This window comes from Hylaeus volcanicus, chromosome 6 (assembly GCF_026283585.1).
Source record: "Hylaeus volcanicus isolate JK05 chromosome 6, UHH_iyHylVolc1.0_haploid, whole genome shotgun sequence".
Classification (NCBI taxonomy): Eukaryota; Metazoa; Arthropoda; class Insecta; order Hymenoptera; family Colletidae; genus Hylaeus; species Hylaeus volcanicus.
In genome coordinates, this window is record NC_071981.1 from 23,061,642 (window position 1) to 23,083,012 (window position 21,371).

General features: G+C 39.4%; 4 protein-coding genes across 16 annotated transcripts in view; 2 read left to right on the forward strand and 2 right to left on the reverse strand.

Moving 5' to 3' along the window:
* The window catches only part of LOC128877927 (electron transfer flavoprotein beta subunit lysine methyltransferase-like), a 14,287-nt gene extending 8,028 nt beyond the window's left edge, over positions 1-6,259 (forward strand). For 2 of the 4 annotated variants that reach the window (XM_054125595.1, XM_054125596.1), the window contains exon 3: positions 2,381-3,852. In XM_054125595.1, coding sequence (XP_053981570.1) covers positions 2,381-2,736 — 356 coding nt within the window. In that variant the 3' untranslated portion in view covers positions 2,737-3,852. Of the gene's footprint in view, positions 1-2,380; positions 3,853-6,106 lie in introns of those variants that run through there. The other 2 variants (XM_054125598.1, XM_054125597.1) reach the window with 2 other exon arrangements.
* LOC128877913 (uncharacterized) overlaps positions 1-8,952 on the reverse strand; it is a 26,781-nt gene extending 17,829 nt beyond the window's left edge. For both annotated transcript variants that reach the window (XM_054125559.1, XM_054125560.1), the window contains exons 1-6: positions 8,106-8,952; positions 6,472-7,046; positions 6,165-6,275; positions 5,528-5,619; positions 4,329-4,421; positions 4,053-4,156 (exon numbers count right to left, since the gene is read on the reverse strand). In XM_054125559.1, coding sequence (XP_053981534.1) covers positions 4,053-4,156; positions 4,329-4,421; positions 5,528-5,619; positions 6,165-6,275; positions 6,472-7,031 — 960 coding nt within the window. In that variant the 5' untranslated portion in view covers positions 7,032-7,046; positions 8,106-8,952. The remainder of the gene's footprint in view (positions 1-4,052; positions 4,157-4,328; positions 4,422-5,527; positions 5,620-6,164; positions 6,276-6,471; positions 7,047-8,105) is intronic.
* Positions 8,953-9,092: 140 nt separating this feature from the next.
* Positions 9,093-11,846, reverse strand: LOC128877922 (protein-L-isoaspartate O-methyltransferase domain-containing protein 1-like). 3 transcript variants are annotated; one of them, XM_054125585.1, is made up of 5 exons: positions 11,692-11,846; positions 10,324-10,648; positions 10,125-10,259; positions 9,792-10,043; positions 9,093-9,684 (listed from the first exon to the last, which is right to left on the reverse strand). In XM_054125585.1, the coding sequence occupies exons 1-5, from the start codon at positions 11,776-11,778 to the stop codon at positions 9,146-9,148; spliced, it is 1,338 nt and encodes a 445-aa protein (XP_053981560.1). In that variant the 5' UTR covers positions 11,779-11,846; the 3' UTR covers positions 9,093-9,145. The 3 variants fall into 3 exon arrangements, with proteins under 3 accessions (XP_053981560.1, XP_053981561.1, XP_053981562.1); XM_054125586.1 differs by lacking the exon at positions 11,692-11,846 and adding an exon at positions 11,048-11,596; XM_054125587.1 differs by lacking the exon at positions 11,692-11,846 and adding an exon at positions 10,914-11,034.
* Positions 11,847-12,236: 390 nt separating this feature from the next.
* LOC128877914 (lethal(3)malignant brain tumor-like protein 3) lies at positions 12,237-21,250 on the forward strand. 7 transcript variants are annotated; one of them, XM_054125564.1, is made up of 18 exons: positions 14,077-14,698; positions 14,791-14,951; positions 15,311-15,518; positions 16,214-16,508; positions 16,601-16,840; positions 16,921-17,546; positions 17,619-17,778; positions 17,855-18,026; positions 18,104-18,284; positions 18,355-18,553; positions 18,630-18,847; positions 18,920-19,148; positions 19,238-19,427; positions 19,503-19,624; positions 19,701-20,064; positions 20,149-20,223; positions 20,293-20,602; positions 20,679-21,249. In XM_054125564.1, exons 3-18 carry the CDS (start codon positions 15,312-15,314, stop codon positions 20,802-20,804), a joined length of 3,714 nt encoding a protein of 1,237 aa, XP_053981539.1. In that variant the 5' UTR covers positions 14,077-14,698; positions 14,791-14,951; position 15,311; the 3' UTR covers positions 20,805-21,249. The 7 variants fall into 7 exon arrangements, with proteins under 7 accessions (XP_053981537.1, XP_053981536.1, XP_053981541.1 ...); XM_054125562.1 differs by lacking the exons at positions 14,077-14,698; positions 14,791-14,951 and adding an exon at positions 12,237-12,296 and having other exon boundaries at positions 18,367-18,553; positions 20,679-21,250; XM_054125561.1 differs by lacking the exons at positions 14,077-14,698; positions 14,791-14,951 and adding an exon at positions 12,238-12,296 and having other exon boundaries at positions 20,679-21,250.
* The last annotated feature ends 121 nt before the right edge of the window (positions 21,251-21,371 follow it).

Genomic DNA, 21,371 nt, shown 5'->3' on the forward strand with positions numbered 1-21,371 from the left:
AAGCACGATAAATTTTGGATGTTCCTATTCTGATCAGTAAGGATACAGGAGGCTCTACTATGGAGGAGCGTACGCGAGGAAAGGATTCAATGGTTTCAAACACGAAAAGAATGCAAATCTACACCATGACTTCACTGTCAAAGGTATGGAATCCCTAGGTATTGAAGCACGATAAATTTTGGATGTTCCTATTCTGATCAGTAAGGATACAGGAAGCTCTACTATGGAGGAGCGTACTACAAATTGCATCGTTGACTTTTGTACATGTGTTCATATATGAGCAGCGCAGGAAATCCCTCTGCGATCCTCTCCCTAAAAGGTCGAGAACGTCTTTCGAAGGTTTCCTCCTCGAAGCTTCCGCCGCTTCCTTCGGATACGTCGCGGATCGTACAACTTGTGCGTAGCAATCGCGGTTCACTCGCGCACGAGTTGTAGCGAGTTGCGCGCGAGTTGCGCGCGAGTTAATCGAGACGTACACGCTCGGGCCAAAGCGAGCCAAGGACAAACGATGAAATTCCTCGACGACACCGGCTGCCAGAGAGCGACCTAGTAACACCATATTTCACACGGCCTCCTTCAAGTTCACTTTCACCGAGTTACATCGCTCCGAAGCGATCCTGACCACGATCCGCGAGAGATCGATGTTATGCAATCGCAACGGTTTTGCCATTCTACCAACTTCCTACGGCTGAAACGGTTTTCTGTTAGGCGTAGAAATTAAAACCGTGTAACTTTTAATTTTCCCTCGGTCGTATATTCCAAGGGATTTAACTGGTCACCTGTGGGGTTCTCTTTTCGGAGCGCGCACCTGTGTGCGTCGCGAGAATCAAGCAATGACAAGGATAATTTCGTATAGTAGTCGAACGCAGAGTAAGTGACGGAGTTTGTAAATATTGTACGTATAGATGTATAGACGCATATAGTCATCGTGACATAGCTGACTGGTTAAAACGTTTCTACTTAAACTAGCTATAAATGTATGTATGTAAAGGTATAGAAGTAATCTCTACACCTAACACGTACTCCTGCACATTTTGGAGAATAAAAGCTTCGATATGAAATCATTCGTCACAATGGACATTCTAAACGCTTTCCGCGCGGTCATGTTTGACCCACGTGGATCGCGTCGCGCAATTTTTCCCTAACTTTATCTTATCCTCCAACGCGAACTTTCATGTCGCTGGATTCAGCCAGATACCATCTACCACTCGAAGCTATTCAGAGAAATCGATAATTACGATTAACCGCGCGAAATTCCTTCGCTTGGGTATATATCGTTGGAACACCGCGTCGATGGTATCTTTGACCGTATTATCAGTGATGTATTATCATAATTTATCACATAGTAGTCCTTTCCCCCATTCTTTGGATTAATGGATCGCGGAAAACTGGCCGGTGAAGTGCCGCTAAGCGTGGAAACCGAGCGAAGAAGTCAAAACTGGAAAAGAAGAGAACAAAGGCGACGTTATGTAACGATTCGTCGTGCGTTAACGCGCCAACGCAATGACGTCCATTGACGTCTGTTCTTTAATCCTAAAGACAAAAGACTTGGTTGGAAAATCAGCATTCATTGTTATTAACGACGGTGTAGAGCCAACTGGTTTTATCGAGTAAACGAAGAAACGAGTACTGGTTAAGAACCGATTCGATTTGGTTACGCTGACCGATAATACGGTGGATCGTTAAGACGATTAACAAGCTCGTGGAGATGATAAAACGACGTTGTTATTTCCAATTCTAACTCGATCGACGATAATCGCACGATAGATGATACGATTAAACTTGCGTTTGTTTTGTTTACTTTGAGAGGGGGAACTCTAGCCATTAATTCGTGTTTGAAGACAAAGTAATTCTCTATTCGATATAAACAAATCTAAAATATGTTTCAAAGAGAGATCGCGACAGGTCATGCTCGAAACATCCACACGTGTGCAAACGCAATTCAAAGTATGTACATTATTGATTAGTCGCAAGAAAACGAATTACATAACTGCTCGGTCGATATTGAAATCGATTTCCTACTTCCTCGTGTCTATCGGAAAATCCAGCGTGGAAACCCTAGACGTGGGAAATTCAAAGAAGTTTTCTCTAAAACAGAGAACACAATTGATGGAAGTGCATTAAAATAGCAAACAAATTTCTTTAAAATAGTCACGACGAATCTGACTGTCGCTGTCCTACAACGATTGGCAACGAAGATACGTTTAGTACCATCTGTCCTTTAAAATTCCAAGGCCGTTCGAGTTTTCCTCGAGAAATCCATTTATTTTTAACGTTAAATGAACAGTCGAGGCACATCAAGATAGCGAACATATCGATGTACCTATTTCTGACGAAACGTTTCGCGTAACTGTAATCGTTTTCGCATATATGCTTTCAGTCGCGTGCGCGGCTATCGCTATGAACGCGGCGTTGAACCACGTGGACGTGCAGGTGTCGCAAGAGAATCTGTTGCATCGCCCACCGGAGAAGCCAAACGACGTCATCTTCGTCGGGGACATGCTGTACGACGAAGAGATCGCCGCTGTTCTGATCCCGTGGCTCGAGCTAGCGCGGACGAATGGAACGCGAATCTATCTGTCCGATCCAGGACGACACGGTCTGACCACCGACTTGAAGAAACGACTGAAGCCACTTAGGCGATACTCCTTGCCAGAGAATGTCCGAAAAGAAAATTTCGGTCACGATACATGTGACATCTGGGAGTTCTGTGGGACGCGTGTAAACCATTCCTGAATAAACAGTTTCGTGTCGTGTTCCATTTGGCTGTAAAAAGAAATTTTAGATAATAACAAAAAAAAAAAAAAGAGTTGGAAGAAAATTGTAATTACGACAAATGCGATGCTCGCATTTGATTCTTAAACTCTGAAAGAATAAAAATGTTGTACGCCTTGTTTCGGAAGAAATTTAATAAATACAAGATGCGTAACTTTGAGGGTGTTTTGCCACCCCTTGTCTAACATTTTTCCATGCTCTATTTGTACGCAAAGTTTCTTAGAAATCGGTATGTGTTCGAGTCGGTAGGTTCATAATCAACTCGCGCGATTAAATAATAGCTACTGGTTGGAACGCGTGTACGTTTGTCATACGGTAGCGCGTGCTCGGTCATAAACAACCTGCTGGTCGGATTTACGGCAGCCAGACGACGAAGATTGCGAAACGCGCCGACGCGATAACGCGTCAGTTTCGTGCAACGCTATATTACATATTAAGTCATTCCGACGTCTAGCGATATTTTTCGCTGGGCGAATCGTACTTTCGGAACACTGTGTATATTACGGGTATATTCGCGTCCATTGAATCTATGAGAATGTGCACAAATGGAGAAATATATAAAATATGATAATGTATTAGGTTGTCCCGAAAGTTTCTTTCGTTTTATTAATAATTAATATATACGCAATATTTGATGTTTTATGTTACGTTACTGAATTGTGTACGATTCATTTCGCTTCGTTACTGTTACAGCATCAATGTCTAAAAAATTAGATTGTCTATTTCTATAAACACTGCCACAGAAAATAATTGAGTGCAACTCACGAAAGAAACTTTTGGGATAACCTGATATATGTTGTAGCCTTCGGAAGATAAGACACAGTCTCGCTCAACTTTCAATCCTTTTCTTTTCTTATATCTGTGAAAATATAAATTTAAACAAACATCCGCAGTCTAATAATAACAAATATTTGACGCTGTACGTTGATTTGTTCCACCTTTGATTTCAACACTAGTGAGGCGTCCTCCTTCTCAGATTCCATTAAAACCACTTAGTCATCTCGACTAGGCAACTTCGTTCAAATGTTTGCCGTTCGAACTAAAATACAATTAGCGGCAACGAATTGCCTCGATTTGCATAGAATATTTTGATTCTAGATAATCCTTGAGTGTCGAGTAAGCACGCGAAACTCGCTTTGGTTCAAAGTCCACCGTACCGTAAAATAAGGACAACTAACAATAAGCGAGTTCGACACATCCGGTGCGAAGCATCTCTTACCATCGACAACCGATCGATCGTTGTTTTTGTTGATATTACTGAACAATGCTTTGCTCACCTGCTTTACAACGTACCCCTCCAGGTAGTCGTCCTGCGCTGCCAAAGAGGCCCTCAACGACGTCACGTTTGCCAATTTTATTCTGCATTGGTATCTCGCTCGATCTGCAACAGCGTTTCCAGATGGTTACTTGTACGGGCAAAACGAAGAATTGCTGGTAAATACGGTAAAAATAACTGGGACCGATACATGCTGGTCTCAAAATAAGCGCTGTTTGTTCGAAAACATTCTAATTAAATATAAAATAAAGTTCGTATAGTAGAATGGCTCACTCACGGTTGTAAATTTTCGTGCCGTTTTTACAGGCGCAAGGCTGCCGCTCCCCTTCGCTGTAAGGGCACTGCATTATGCAATTGTCCGTTCCGCATTCTGCGAAGAAGCAAAATCATTGACCTCGTGCGCTCGGTTATTCCGTCGAATGACTCACGCGCGATTCGCCCGCGAACGTGACTCATTCGGAAATTATCCGCCCAATGAGGAGACCATACATTCCAACGTAGGACAACGTTAGTGGCGCGTTATACCTCCGTGAGGCCCAAGACGAGATGAAAGAGGGCCGTAATGTCTACTGAAAACTCAATCGAACGATAGATTTACAGCAGCAATTGCATAGAGTTCAGTGAAAGCATTCGTTAGAATGTTATAGTAATAATAATGTTCGCTGTACCTGGGAACATTAATTGCTAGTAATTACATACACTCGTCGGGGTACTTGAGAGAAAGTAATGTTATAAAAAAAAAAAAAATATATGAGGTCTTTGAATTTATTCGCTATAGCCTTTCAGTTACACAGCAGCACTATCCGATCTGATATAGAAAACAAATGAAACCACAAAAGTTTTAAAAAAACACCGTTCCCGATAACGAAATCTATCTCGTATTTACAGTTTGCCATAAATGCATAAACTTCCGCGGTCTAGTCATTCCGTTTCAAAGATAGCGGTACCCACCGGAGACGCGAACAAATATTTAACCAACAGCGACATTCCTGTTAGCGAATATTCGCAAACCGAACGTTTATAATTTACGAATCGCCCGGTACGTAATCAGGGGATTTCCCGGAGTAGACCTTGAACGCGACGCTAGATGGAGCATGTCCAGACTTCTGTTATGTTATATTATACCTTTTGTAGATACCTTTTGTAGATACCTTTTGCACCTACCGTTTACACTTTCGTGACTGTGAATAAATGGAATTTTATTAAAAAAAATAAAAAAGTAAAATAAAAATAAAAATAACAATTCAAATGTCAAATGTAACGTGTATTATTTGAAAAGAATGTCTGAATTTTGAAATATTTTTAAATAGAAAATTGTACCCGTCATCAAAACGTGTATTATTTGAAAAGAATGTCTGAATTTTGAAATATTTTTAAATAGAAAATTGTACCCGTCATCAAAACGGTATACCTTCGCGAGATTGTAAAGAAAAGGAACGAACAAGTGATCTACTCTGTGTATAAAGTAAACGTTACCGTCGTCCCCGTTGTCCAAAAGATGAATCTCGCAGCGACGTCCAACGTAGCCCACGGCGCAATGGCAGTTCATCGCTTCTGCTCCAATTTGCCTGCGATAGTTGTAGGAGTTTGTTATTTTCGTTAGTCGGCGAAATTGCAGGGAAAAGTTCCTTTCGCGAGCAGAAAAAGGATCGCGTCCGCTTTTCATATAGACCCGAGCGCTTCCGGTTCTCGAGAACTCGAGGGACGCGGGAATAATTCGATCGGAGATCGTTCAAATGGAAACAGCGTATAGCTATTTATTCGTAACGTCTCTTCCATCGAACAGATATTGAGATGAGCTCTTATTCGATCGACATACACGATCTGTCTAAAAAGAAACCGAACTTTTGCTACAAAGGGACACATTATAGCGATATTTCGGAGATTCAGGTCGCTGTAACTGTCGTACTCAACGGGGTACCAAAACAGGAGCTGCAGAGGTCCTTCGAAATGTTAATTACGCGGTCTACGCGCTGTATTGATGCAGAGTGAGATTATTTTGAGTAAATAAACGTGCGTGTAAAAACTTTACTTGTACTTTTTTTCTTTTTCTAGCAAAAGTTCGTTTGGCGTAGAGAGCAAAAGAAACTTTTCTTTTCTGGATCATACGTACATGCAAGTGCCGCCATTTTGGCACACAGGATCGTGTCTGTCGTCGAAGCACAGGGGTCCCACGTTGCAGTTCTTCCCGCTGAAGCCCTCGAAGCAGTCGCACTGGAAGCCTCTGCGAAGAAAATCAACGGAAGATCTCGTTATTTGTAGAAATTAAACGAATTGATAAATAAGAAATATCTTCTTCCTCGAGTTCGACTCGTTGGCACGTCGGTGCAAGGTTCAGCTTCGTTACTCTCGCGATAGATCCTCTACATTGGCATGCAACGAGCGAAGACCAGGCTTGAGCAACGAAAAGGAAGACTCACGCGTAGTCGGCCGAGACGAGACAGTTTCCTGTGTAAGAGCAGCCGCGAACGGAACAGGCGGCCGAGTTCGGTTCGTCCTCCGTCATTTGATACGTGACGTTGAACCCGTACACGTCCAGCAGGTCGTTCAGCACGCGTACGTGGTTGCCCTCGAGTCTCTCCAACTCGAATTCCACTACGAGAAACGGTCTAAACGTTCGGAACCAACGGTACTCGAACACGTTGCCCTCGGTGATCTCCTTGAGCAGCAAGGCGCCAAAGTTCATGCTCTCGGACTCGTAGTAAGCGTACTCGGTGAATCTTAGACCCTTGAAGACGTAGACCTGCGTCAGGTAGACGACGATGGAGCTGTTCGTCGCCGGGATGTCCGACACGTCGATCACCCAACGACACTTGATGGGAACTGGAAACGGCCCTGGGAAATTCGGGGTCTGGATGACGCCTCTTGGCGCGGTCAAACGGTCGTTGCAGGACACCTCGACCGTCTCGGTGCCACCGATCATGGTGACACACCAAAGGCAGGAGAGAATGTTGATGGCAGTGGACATCGTGGGCCTCATCTTCGGGGGCTGGCTCTGGATAAATAGTTCATTGGATTGGTATCGCTTAGTAGAAGCTTTACATCGGTAGATTTAACTGGCTGCTTTGTAGAAAATATGTCTAAAACATGAGCCCTGAAATGACATGTACAAAGACAAATGGGTCGATAATTCTAAAACTCTCAAATAATTTAGAATCGTAAAAAGTGTTTTCCAGAACGGTAGAAAAATTAACAGTAAAAATCTACGATGTTCTTGCGAGTGGAACGAAACTTTTAAACGAATCAACGCACACGACGCTCGTTTTGCTATTTTATTAGGATCGACGTTAATTGTCCTCGAACACATGCAACAGGGGCAATAACCATCGTCGTTCAAAGTGCACCTCGACATACACGTCAGAACAAACAAACTGGAAAGCCTCAACCCCGTTAATTCTCGACGACGTATAGACTGCTAAGTCCTTTCACTTCCAAAATCGGGAAGACGTATACGTGGTATTGCATAGATATCGTTTACGTTTCGATTTCGTTTAGATACCCTTAATTACTTATCCGAATAAATCATATAAATTTTGCCCCGTTACAATCTATAAATTTTAAAATGTTATCCCAGATAATTTCTAGCTATGATCCATAACGATCTATTCTGTTCCTGATAAGCCGAATTAAAGTGAACCGATTGTACACTAATCGTTGTTAATATTAATCCCAAAATCTACTTTATAATTGTGTTTAATTGCTCTCCATGTCCGTACGGTAAGCGTGGGCTACTCAATTTGCAGAAACATGGTTCTTTATCGAATCGATCCGTTTCTTTACTTCTTGAAAAAAAAAATAAAAATAAAAATTCCACCAACAATTCTAGATGTTTACGTCTCCAATCGAACGTTTCTACGTTAACACCGACTACTCGATTAAATATCTGGGTCCAACTGAAACTCGCAAAGAACGATATCACGTAAATTGAATTCATCGTTGACGCAGTAAACAATCTTTACGCCGAGGAAGCGTTATCCTTGACAATCGAAATTAAAGTGCAAACCCTTGTAAATTCATAATTGTCTAAGCAGAACCAGACAAAGCTTTCGTTTACCTTCCCTTCTCTGTTCAAACGCTTCTGCCGAAAAGGGTTAAAGCGTCGAGCGAACGAGCCATGGTCCTATTAACGAGTAATCCTCGTTTATCCAGAATCCTTGGTATCCAGAACGAGCGTGTTCCTGTTCAGCACTGTCCTGGGCACAGTTATCGCATAGTTGGACGGTGGCACTCGGTTCCCGCACAGAAACAACACCCCGGGGGGGATGATCCCGTTGGTGAATGAAACATATATCGAGGACCAGTGGATCTGGAAGGGGTGTAGAGCGACGGTATCGCGTAATACATCAATGCTGGAAGTATACGCGGGACGTGCAGGGTGAGAAGCACGGCTCGTTCGAGCTGGCCCGGTCGTGGCGGCCAGCGCGCGAGAAGACGCTCCGAGGACGGCGATCGATTATGTCTGTGGTCTCTGGATGATTAAAAATCGGATCTCGAGTGTCTGGCGTTATCACGAACGCGCGTACCCGCTATCTGCTGGGCAGCTGGGCGTTAGCCTCTTCCGCGCGACTGATCTCTACGCGCGCACCCTCCGTCAGGGGCGGTTCTAGGGTCCTTGCCACCCCATCGCCACCTCAATCGGCGCGCCACCATCCTCCTCTTTGATATACACAACTTCGCGAAAAATCGCGGAATTCCGGTAAAACAAAACACGGGACGTTTTACAGAAATGTTTTTGTTCCAACTTTAGACGTTTGTTCAACGGAAAAAGTATACCGTGTATCTTTTTATAAAATTATAAAGTTTATTCGACTGCACATGCGAGATTGCCCCTGAACGAATGCAACCCGCCTTGCAACCTCGCTTTTAAATCGAATCCGAGTTGGAGGTACTTGAAATGGAATCGAATTGTTGACGATGAATATCTAATATAACGTAAATAAACATGCAGATTCGAATATGACGGGAAACTAGGACTTTCGGTTCGTGGTGAGAAAAATGAAGCATCGTTAACAGTTACACCGTGTAAATTATCCCATGATAAAAATGTATATATATATGTATTTATTTAAATAAGAATAACGTAATTTACTTATTTTACAGTTGTCGATTGTAGTTTATGTACAACTTCAATAAGAAAGGTAATGGTAACTGATGTATCTTTTCTATCATATAAGTAGAAAGGGCATTGTTGTTTACATAATGAGCGATGACGACGTCCGAGTCCGAGTGTGTCACGTTCCAACTGTGTATGGAGCTACTGGAGCTATTGAAACTACTGGAGCTATTGGAGCTACTGGAGCTATTGGAGCTACTGGAGCTATTGGAGCTACTGGAGCTATTGGAACTATTGGAGCTACTTTCATCTTTACTATTCAGATTGGTTATCCGATTCCGATCTGACTGGTCGATCACGTTGGCTATTAAACTAACCGTGTGAGTAAATTCGTCGTCGTCGGTATCGTTGGACGAAGATGCGCCCGATTTGTCATCGATGGGTTCCGGTAGTATAGGTTGTTTCAGTCTTATAAGTTTCTTCGTTTCCAAGTCTTCGTGCTCGTTCCAGACATTTTCTCTCAAATGATACCTTATGCTACATCTACATAATTCCCGCAAAGATAGGGGATTACATTCGGCTGTAAAACGTTGAAAAAACATCGATAAAGCAAATTCAATTGTCAAATATTATACCTTTATTTGAGTCCAATTACGTTCAAAATTGTCTGGTTACAGGTATACGTACGTAAGTAAAGCGTCGTCTGCTCCGTTACGGTAGGAACAACCAACGTTGCAAACGATACGGGGAGCAACTTGCAATCCAACCAAGTATCCTCGTCTATTCTACGTACGCGAAGCAAGTGATCCTCGTAAGGCATCACGAGGATGCCCCCGATACGCACAAATTGCTTAATGTACGCTACGTGAGTTTCAGAACATGCGGCACCACAATATACTCTATCGTATTGTCTATCTGGTGCAACGTTCAGACAATTCCCTGTTAAATACATAGTTGCATGACTCTCTTCTGTCATGACAGGAGCCATATATACTCATTACTAAATTCTCTATGCGTCACCTTGTACAAAAAGTGGTTCGCAAAAGTCAAACTCATCCAAAGCTAGCGACTTTTGCTTAAATTCTTCTAGCCGTTCGTACGCATACTTTAGACAATCTTCGTACAACTCAATTCCGTGATTTGTTCCATGTTGATCTAAAAAAGGTAAAAGATATCTCAAATATTCTACAGCAATTTATTAAAACAGCAGTTGCCTTACTCAATATGAGTCCTGCCATTGTACTGAGATAACCGGTTCCCGATCCAATATTTAAAAAGCTCAGTCCAGGGCTCAACGAAAGGTTTTCCATCACCTCGCTGTACACATATGGAGCTGATAGGTGTATCTTGCCATCCTTCCAAGCAAAGTTTTCGTAAGCTTTTTTTCTGCGCTTTGATAAAACATAATCAGCTCTGTCCACTGCTCTAAATACTTGCTCAACTTTTTTTGTCCTTATGTATCCAGATTTCATTAAATTATCTACTAATTCGCTATTACTCTTTCCACTGCTTTCAGATGCCCCCATTGTTGAAAAAATATCCACCTGTAACAAGATTTCCTTATTTGTTAGTAAAATATTTATATTGTTATACAAACTGTATCTACTGCTACTTATGTAATAAACTTGTTATTTATCGTGATGAGCACAAATTTGTGAATGGTTCTTTCCAAAATATAAACGGTACAGATACAACAATCGCGAATCTTTATTCTAAAAATAAATTACCAAAATAATATTTCAACAAATATCAGGTACTTTTACATAATTGCACTCAATCCATAACAAATTGTTAACTTTGCAAACGTACCGAATGGTATTACATTGCGCGACGAATGAACAAATCATAATCATAAAAATCACAATACTAGATAAAAAAACGCTCAAAATTGAAGGTATAAACACACATATTATAGCAGAATTCTCGTTAAAACTTTCCCTTACCAGATGAAAACACTATATTCACTGACACCGACTAATGGAGTCAATGTTGATTCAAGTTAAAAACAAAAAAAAAAACTGTTGAGTAAATGAATGCGTTACGATGAGCAAAGTATCACGCATTGCAACGTGACGTTTTGGTAAGGCAGGCCGCAATTACTGTAACAGTGTTTTCTGTTTTGATAAGCGTAAGGTCCATCAAGTCCATCAGCTGATAGCACAACGCACGACTGTTTCTACGCCATTGCACGGCTTCGATGGGTTTACACGTATGTGCTGTTAAATGACGCAAAGGCAAGATTTCACGTAGGCGAAACGAGATCGTTCACAATCACGATTACTTCTCTTTTTACTATTTTCGTTTCATTTTCCTTGACCTCGAGGTCCACCTTTCCTTACATCCTTTTTACCTTTTTCTATCAATTGTGCACGCGTGTTAATCGGCCTCTTCGGAGCGTACGACATCGAGCGCAAGCGTTACATATTCGTGACATATCCTTCGAATGCAAATGTAAATATATATGTACACAAATTATGCTCATATGTTTTCGACAGTTTTAAAAGTCCGATTTAATGTTGCCTTTGTAATCACCGCGTCCGTCGTACCTTTCCGATAGAGAACATATAACAATGAATTAAATACATACCACACGAATGTTATTATATACCGCACTGTTAAAAATACGATGATGCCAGCTACGAAATGCATTTTCTAATGTATTCGTCAACTCCATTTCATTTCATATATATCGACTCTATTTTTTTTATTTCGATCGATACCATTGTATTGTTTAATTATTTATTTTGTACAATTGAAAATATCGTTTCACTTAACGTGTCCCATTAGAAATGAGAAAGCTTTTGATGTCACTTCATAAAATTTCCCTAAAAATAATTTTTTTCGTCGCTAACAGGCTCGTGTATACACGAATACAAGGGAAGGAGTAACCACCATTTTATATCTGTAAATATGAATTATGTATGGATCGTATTTTGTGCCTAGAAAGTGTGCGTTTCTGGAACAGGTTTGATTTTCCATCGACAAGTTGGCGACGACAATGCCAAGAATTGCAAAAGTATTATATATCACTAAATATATATTTCTGAATTGGTTGAGCATTTTTATCTTGTTTCATTCTATATGTACGAATGTGAACGAGTCTTTACAGCAGAAGCAACATGGGTCGAAGCGCATGCGTATTTACAATGATACCGTCTCTTCGCATATGATGGCGACTGACAACTTTAAAACGTGAGTTTATTATCATATAATTTCTTATGTATGCGACGTGCTGTTCGCGTGTAAAATGTAACAGTGATATCACTAAACGTTCAGATCCTTATCGGACGAGTAATTTTTTTTCACGGTCGTTCCTCGTTAGAGTATATCCTTAAAATTACCGCTCATAATTCGTTAGACCAACATTCACTTATCCTAGTAAGTATACCTATAAAGCTTCTCATAACTTCTCGTACTGGTGTACTTGAAAAAAATGTTAGAAAATATTTTTGAATGAATATAACGTGGACGAACTTTTTAACGAAAATGGTTCCAATTTATACGTTAATCTCTGCACGAATTCTTTTTTAATTTACCTTTGATTCGTACGAAAAATACTTAAAACGTCGGTGACTTTAGTGGCTTGATAACGATTACGTCTATGTATTCGTAACGATCAATTTATAACGTGGAAGTTAAAATAAATAGTTGCTTTTCGATTTATGATAGTTTCCGAAAACTTTTAAGTAAGCTCGATATATACATTAACAATCGTGTACTTAACGAAAATATAAATTTTAATTTATTTTTCATCGTGAAACAATAGGAGTCGTAGTTATGTTTACATTGCGAAAAAAAAGATAACGATTAAACATTACTTTGTTCGAGTAACGTTCGTTTCACATCGTATTGCTAATTTAAAAGTAAATCGTAATTGGTCATTATGTCGTATTCTCAACGTTACTCTCGATTTATGCAGAATTTATTAACAATCACGAATTACAATAAATTCTGTCGTTACTCGTGCTCATCGTTGGTTTCTATCTTTGTCAAATAACAAAATGTATCGAATTCACGCGATATAAGAATAATTTGTGCTAGTCGTAAATTTCTTAATACGAATCGATAATGCATCGAGCATCGCAAGTATTAGTTTTATAGTTTGGAGGTTAACGCAGATGTATATCGAAATCGAAACTCTAGTTTTTCGCTTAGCTCCCGAAACGACTAACCCGATTAGCATTTTTTATGAATCGATATGAAAAATATGTTCACGCATGGTACAGTGGTAAATATTGATCGGAAAATTTACTAAATTCACCAAGACTCGTCAAAATTACTGTTTCAAAGACAGAATCCTTTTCCCGATCGGACGTATTGCTCGTTCGACCAATCCAATCACGATAACAATGCGACGTCACGCATATACCTACTGCCATTGGTCGAAGCCAGGGGTATCTGCAAAAATGAAGTAATAAAATTTAATGTACAGTCGCACTTGAAATAAACTTCGATCGTGAAACCGTGGTGCATAGTTGAGTCGAATTCGGGACACGGTTAACGACGAGAACGTAAACTTTCGAAACGTCGCGGTAAACGTCGACGAGCAATCGTGATTTGCTTGTTTAAACAATATTACTGGCTTGGTTTGCATCGATCAGCAGAAAATTGCTTGTCCTTTTTTTCCCCCCTCCGAGGATATTTGCGCGGGAGAATGATCGAGGGAAGCAACGATGCGAATATTCCGTGCGAATGATCCGATTTGGATCGAAGGAGCTCGGACACGTCGTGCACGTTTATCGATCGGTTAGCCCCGATCTTCGAACGATTTCAAAATTACTCGTGTTCAGGAAAAATCTGTACGTCGAATGCGGTTAACAGTGGCATCGAGAACGTCGTGATTGGTCGAAATCGCAAGCTTGTTCTACGGTGTAGCAGCGATTAACCAATGGCAAGCGGCCTGTTGCGCCGTCGCTACTACAGTTGGAGCCTATGAGGACGTAGATGTAGCGTACGGAGAATGAAGGTTCGAACGCTTAAAAGATATGCGAGAATAATCGTTTAAAAACCAGTGGAATTTCGATTCTGTTTATTCCTCGTTCACCGTGCAATAAATATTCAAGCCCTCGTCCACGAATCTCGTCCGGGAGATCGATTTTTCATCGGTTTAACGGTGGTCTCTTATTCCAGTGAAAAGAGTGCGTGCGCGTTGTGTTCATCGAGTGATTCGTGATGCGCGACGAGGACTAATTTTATAAAAGTATTTGAACAAAGATATCCTGTTATTGTTGAAAGGACTCGTTCCCATGGGCCTCTGGTTTCGCGTAGAATGCGAGAAATAAATTCTCCGCGGTCTGTCGACACGTTTGAAACCGTCAAAAATAATAACGTAACTCTACTCAGCAATAATAGTTCGGCGCGTGTTTCAAATCGCGTTTGTGATTCTCTGAACGCCCAGTTATGGCTATCCGCGTACACCACGGCGTTAGATATCGAAGCCTGTGAACTCCTATCGCGGTCGTCCTGCGTAAAATTATTCGTTATTGCATTGCTCACGTTTGCAATTACTCGTGAATTATGTAACTTGTAACAATTCTATTTGGCGGCAGAAGATATTAGACATTGTTAGGTTCGTAGGATACATTCTTTCACGTGTATGTACTCTGCGAATTATTCTATAAACAATTGTGTACAAATCTTGTGTACGATTTCGTTTTTGAACATTCTCTTATTTGCACACTTTCAGAGGTTTTAACAAGCTTAACGTTTTCGGTTTTTGTCTGGATTATGGAAAATTACCAAAGTTTATTTGTGTATAAAGTGAAGCAAAAGACATAAGTTGTAAACGTAAAACGAGAAACAAGGAAAATGTTAAATAATAGGATGCTTGTTAAGACTTTTCAGAAGGTATATTTTACTTCAAGTGCGAGTATATTAAATCAGTGGTACTTTTAACTTTAATTTTGATCATTCTCTTTACCGTAATAATCCTTTAAGACCAATTTTCCTAATATGTATAAAGTTGAAGTTATTTGTTCGCTTACTATTAATTAAACGTGATTTCTATTTAAATATCTATTATTACAATTATATAGTTTTATTTATCTTACAATATTTGGAATGTTTAGAAAAAATGAAGGATCTGTAAAAATATGATTCGTGCCTTGAGATATTTTCTTGTAGTTAATAAAGAAATTAACAAATCTGTGAACCAAAAATATTGTACATGCTTGGAAGGACTACATCGCGTTATGTTTCTTCTACAGAATGGAAGAGGAAATAGTAGTAGACGACATAGATGAGAATAGTTGCACAGAGACCCAACAGTTGGATGACTCAACGACACCCGTCATGCCTTTATTATATATTCAACAGAGTAAATTGCGTTCTGCACCCCAAACAACGACAAATCAAGCCTTGGTTTCGCAGAATGCTACTCAACTTGCTGCCATTATCAATCCAGTTAACAATCAGGTAATCTATTAAGATGTTGATTTTCATATTTTCAAGCTGGTAATTTTTCTTTTTCATGTCATATATTCCATATACAGAATGAAAATTTCTATAATGGTTTCTATAATTACCAATATCTATAATTTGATGCTTACATAAGTGGATTAGTACTTTGTACTGTATGGTACAATAAACTGAATGGTTACATATTTAGGTCAGAGTAACCTATAATTATGTAAAGTGATATAGAATAATATCAAGTACTTCAAACATACAATGATTAAGAGTAGACATGTTTCGCTGTGTCATATGTGAATTGATACATAATGTGTATGTATATAGTATGAAGCCTTATTAGATTCTGTATGTAGGTGGTAACAGTGAGTGGTGCATCTCTGTATAGTAAATATAGATTTGTTCAACATATTTGTTGTAGTAGTGAATTACAACTAGGAAAGTATAGATTAGGGTAAATATTTCATCCATAACTGTTAAGTTTTTCTTTCATTATATGACAGTAGTGATATTAGAATTGTATTTTTTAAATAGAACATACCTGTCAAAAAGTAAAAAGTTACATCAAATTAGACAACTCGTTGTCATTAAAATATATGACTGATTTCTATCAAAGTGTCAAAACTAATAAATCAATTCTTGGGGAATGTGTAAGTTGCTTCTTTAATGTTGTGTAAATATTTCTTTTATTCTTATTCTAGATTGTTACTGGACAGAATAAAGTATTTATACAAGGGCCAAGTCAGGTTACCACTGCTCAAAGTAAACAACATATTGTAATTCACCGGCCAATTAATACTGTCAGTACAACAACAACTTCGCAAGGTCAGAAACACATATTGCTTAGAAAGTCTAACGCATCCACTGCTCAGATCGTGCCCTTAAGTACTTCTCAGGGAAACCAAACTAATGCCCAAGCAGGCAAGCATACGTTTGCATATCTTGGAACGCTTATTAAACCAAATAAATCGCGTGAATCGGTTGTTATTCCAGCAGGTAATTAATTTTCTTTGATAATAAAGTATTAAATGGTAAAGACATTTTTTTGCAAGAGTAGCTTTAGTTCAATTGTTGATATTTCTTAATAGGAGCTTTGACATCATCTCAGATAACTAAACCAAAATTAGTAATTGCACCAGTTATATCTCAATTAGCTCAAACATCGACGAGCACTACTATAGGGTCTCAAAGTCAACCTTCCAAGCACATGGCGAATTTATTACTTCCAGTCAGTATTCCTCAACAAAGCGGACCGACTAAACCCAGCATGTTTAATTTAAAAATCAATAATGGTCAAATTAGTACAGAAAGTAAAGGAACCATTACAGGTATGTAGTTGCAGAACTTGATCTGTTACCCATTTAAATTTAAAAGACCAAATGTTCATTTTGTCTTGCTTCTGTATCAGTTTTACGGGAGTCAAAAACAACAAATTCTGCCACTCATCCACCACCGCTACATCCCATTGCAAAAATGAGTTTACTGAGTGCAAATAAAGGAAACAATAATTCTACGGACAGTATAAAGATTACGGAAAATCCCGATTCTGCTGTTATTACGCCTATTCCAAAAAAAGATGACACCGGGATGCCCGAGAAAAGAAAAAAGACCATAAGCAATATATTGCGAGGATCTAATGAGAAGAGATTGAAAAAACAAACTTTGCCAAAATCTCCACAGGAGAGTATGATGGATGTAACCTACGCGCTAAGTAGTCCCGAGTTAGAACAAGATAAAGACAAAAAAGTTCAAAATGACGACGACATTACTTTGATCAAAGTTGTTCCTAGCGAAGACAAATCTATGAAACTTAATACCACGATGGACGATGACATAAAAATAGAAATTATTAAAACACGCACGAGTTGTGGTATCGAGACAGTATCGGATAACAAAAATGACACGAAAATGAGTAATTACGAAGACTTGAAAGATCATTTAAACGCTACTCATCCGAATGATTCCAGTTTTGATGCTACAAAAGTGCTAGATTGGAAAGATGGAGTCGGTACTCTTCCTGGAAGTACATTGAAGGTATGTTGAGTAGCTTCAGAGAGTTAAGTTAAAAGGAATTTAATACTTTTAAATGACGGGTATTTTTTATAGTTTTGTATGAATGAGTTTGGTATTATGGAAGTAGTGGAAGAGGATGAAAACAATAAACAAGGTAAAGATGGTATCGGTGATAAAGAAAACGTGTGTTTAACTCAGAACTCTTCCAAGTCCAGTCCCTTAACTGTTAATAATGTGAATACTGAAAAGAAACGTAAGTATTAATAAATGAAGTCGCAACTGCTTTAGAAAATTTAATTAAAATTTCGTTAAATATTTTCTTTTTGCAGCCGATGATAGGAAGTCTAGGACCGTATCAGCGGATACAATGTATCACTGCGAAGGTTGTGGATGTTACGGATTAGCTGCGGAATTTGAAAGTCCAATATCGTGTAGCCCTTCGTGTACAGAAGTAATAGAAGCTAAGAAACAACCTTCGATGCGGAAGGACAAAGATTTGAAGTAAGATTCGATACAAATATTTTCGAAAAATTGGAAGGTATATATTCGAACATTTAAAACGTTTTTTTTTTTTACAGAGATTTACGCGTGAAACGAAAACGTAAAAGATTACTCCAAGAGCAACAACAGCCTAAAGAATTGGAGGATAAGTCTGAGGAAAAAGTACAAGACAAAGTAAAATCTGAAACGGACGAGGATACTAAAGATACTATCGCGGGAATAGACGACGAAAGTCAAGGAGATTCGAATGAATCGAAGGTACATGTAACCGAACTTCGCTTTCAAATTTATTGAACCGTACTGCTCATAAGTGTGTCTCTGTATGTAGTATCCTTGGCAGACAGGAAAACTCGGATTTTCGTGGTCCAAGTATCTTGAACATTGGAAAGCGAAGGCTGCGCCTGTTAAATTGTTTAAGGACCCTTTTCCATATAGTAAGAATCACTTCAAGGTTGGGATGAAATTGGAAGGAATAGATCCGGAACATCCATCGCGTTACTGTGTTCTCACAGTTGTCGAAGTAGTGGGTAAGTTGACTGATGTTCTTTGCTCTGTATACCTACAATTTTGCACGACATACGTAAATCTATTTATCCGTGACAGGTTATCGAATACGTTTGCATTTCGACGGATATCCAGAAAACTACGATTTTTGGATAAACGCAGACAGTATGGATATATTTCCCGTTGGATGGTCCGAAAAAAATGGACATCGATTGGATCCGCCAAAGGGTTACGTGGCCAATAATTTTAATTGGAATGCATATCTTAAAATTTGCAAAGCTACTGCAGCGCCGAAAAATATATTTTTAAATAAAAATGTAAGACGTAACTTCCGATCGAGTAATTATTTTTATGTTTCATAAATTTAACAATAGTCTTCCTTCTTTCAGTCGGTCTTTCCAACTGGTTTCCGAGTAGGAATGAAATTGGAAGCGGTAGATAGGAAACATTCTTCGTTAGTTTGCGTAGCTAGCATAGCAGGCCTAATGGATTCCCGTATATTAGTTCATTTTGATTCTTGGGACGAAGTTTACGATTACTGGGCAGATGCAAGTTCACCGTACATTCACCCGGTAGGGTGGTGTCATCACAATGGTCATAGCCTTACGCCACCGAATAGTAAGCGAACGTACTCCTAAACATATCTATTCGAGTTTAGAATTTTCTTCCAGAAAAAGATAAAGTCGCTATTTCGATTTTTATTTCAGATTACAAAGATCCCAAGTCTTTCACATGGGACGCGTATCTGAGAGAAACTCGTTCCATGGTTGCACCAGCTAGAGCTTTCAAACAACGGCCACCATGTGGATTCAAACGTGGAATGAAATTGGAGGCCGTTGATAAACGAGTGCCTCAACTCATAAGGGTAGCAACGGTCGAAGATGTAAAAGATCACATGTTCGTAAATTATGAAGATTTACTCCTACCGAAGAGCTTGGTTGGACTGAAATTACCCAAAGTTTCGCGTTGCAGGTTGAAAATACGATTCGATGGATGGCCAGAGAATCATGCATATTGGGTTGACGATGATTCCCCAGACATACATCCCATGGGCTGGTGTATGAAAACAGGTCACCCCTTGGAATCACCGTTAAGTAAGTTTTACAAATATTTCTTTATTTGTACTTTTTCGAATCCTTAATTTATATTTTGGTATATGCGCATGTTTAGCCCCTGATAATTTGAACGACAGACCAGAGTGTGGAACGTATGGTTGCACGGGAATAGGACACGTAAAGGGTCCTAAATACGCAACGCACAACTCTGCGTCTGGTTGTCCATACTCGCCTCAAAACCTTCAAAAAGTTAGGCAACTGTCCGATAGGCTTAATCTAAAGCACGAAGCATGCGATTTTGACGATGACATGCTGGACAAGCCAAAAACTGAAAAGACTGAAAAAATAAAAATGGAGAAATCTGAAAAGTCTGAGAAACCCTTGTTTATGGAAGAACGATTATTAAAGACTGAAAAAGATTTTAAACAAGAAGATGGTGACCTCTCCGATAAAAATGACAAGTCCGAAAATTCGGAAAAGTGAGTTGTACAAGTATTTCTCATTGCCTCTATTTTAAATTATTCAAGGTCGAATGTATACCAACAATGATTTACTGTTTACAGATCGAGTAAGTCGAAGCATCATCACAGCGACGGACAGACGGATGACGACGAACTGTTGAGAAAAAGAAAGAAACGGTTCGTAATTTGTATTATTGGAATTTGTACGTTTCTTTATATTTGTATAATGTTTTTGCATATGTATAGGCGACAAATTTCGGAGGACGCCTTGTTTCCCCTTTCAAACTCGTACGGTGATTCATCGCTAAATTCCGTACCATACGCTGCAAACATGCCAGATAAACAATTACGTACAGAGCTATACCAATCTGTGTACAGTCCTGGATATAATCCGTTACCCGACGCACCGCATATATGGGCAAAACATAGCAACGCTCTGAACAGGGTAGTAGCAAGGCAAAACACTAATCCTCGGCGGTGGTCGAACGAAGAAGTAATCAAGTTTATACAGAGTGTTCCCAATTGTAAAGAAATCGGAAATATGTTTAGAAAACATGTGCGTATCGAAATGTTTTTCTACAGATATTCGCGTTAGTTCGAGTTATGTTCAATATGCAAATTTTACGTTGCAGAGTATCGATGGCGAAGCATTTCTGATGTTAACTCAAGAGGATTTAGTATCGCTACTGGGATTACGTCTTGGTCCTGCTATTAAATTGTACAATAGCATAGTACTCCTTCGCAGGAGGGCAACGTGAATGACGTGCGATGAACGCACATACAATTGGGTATTAAAAAGTGCAAAGTGGCAGCTATCGTGACGATAATGTCGAATGTATTTATTTTAAAACTGTAACAAATCATCGAGGTAGACACATATTTTCCATCGCCAATGAAAAATGTTCGTTTAATGCAATACAACGGCGAGGAGTGATGGGGGGGGATTGGGGTTGAGTTTGTAATAAATTGGATCAAGCGAAAAAAAGATTATCAAACGAAGAGAAACGAAGACTATTGTGTTTGAAGTTGAAATCGACGATTCCATTGACTCATCGGATACATAGCTCGAATGTACGCGCATAAGTACTTACGATCGATCGTTTTAATTTTTTCCTACACAGTGAAGTGCATTCAATCATGTACAAATGTAAATATAACGATCTTAATAATTAAATATTGTAATACAAAAATATAAATCCTGATGTAATTATCCTGACCTGCCATATGCTAACATAAAAACAGTTTTTAGTCAACGAAACGCTAGAGTCGTTGATAATAATATAGATAATACAAATAGATACAGTCTAAGCCTACTGTTCTCAAAC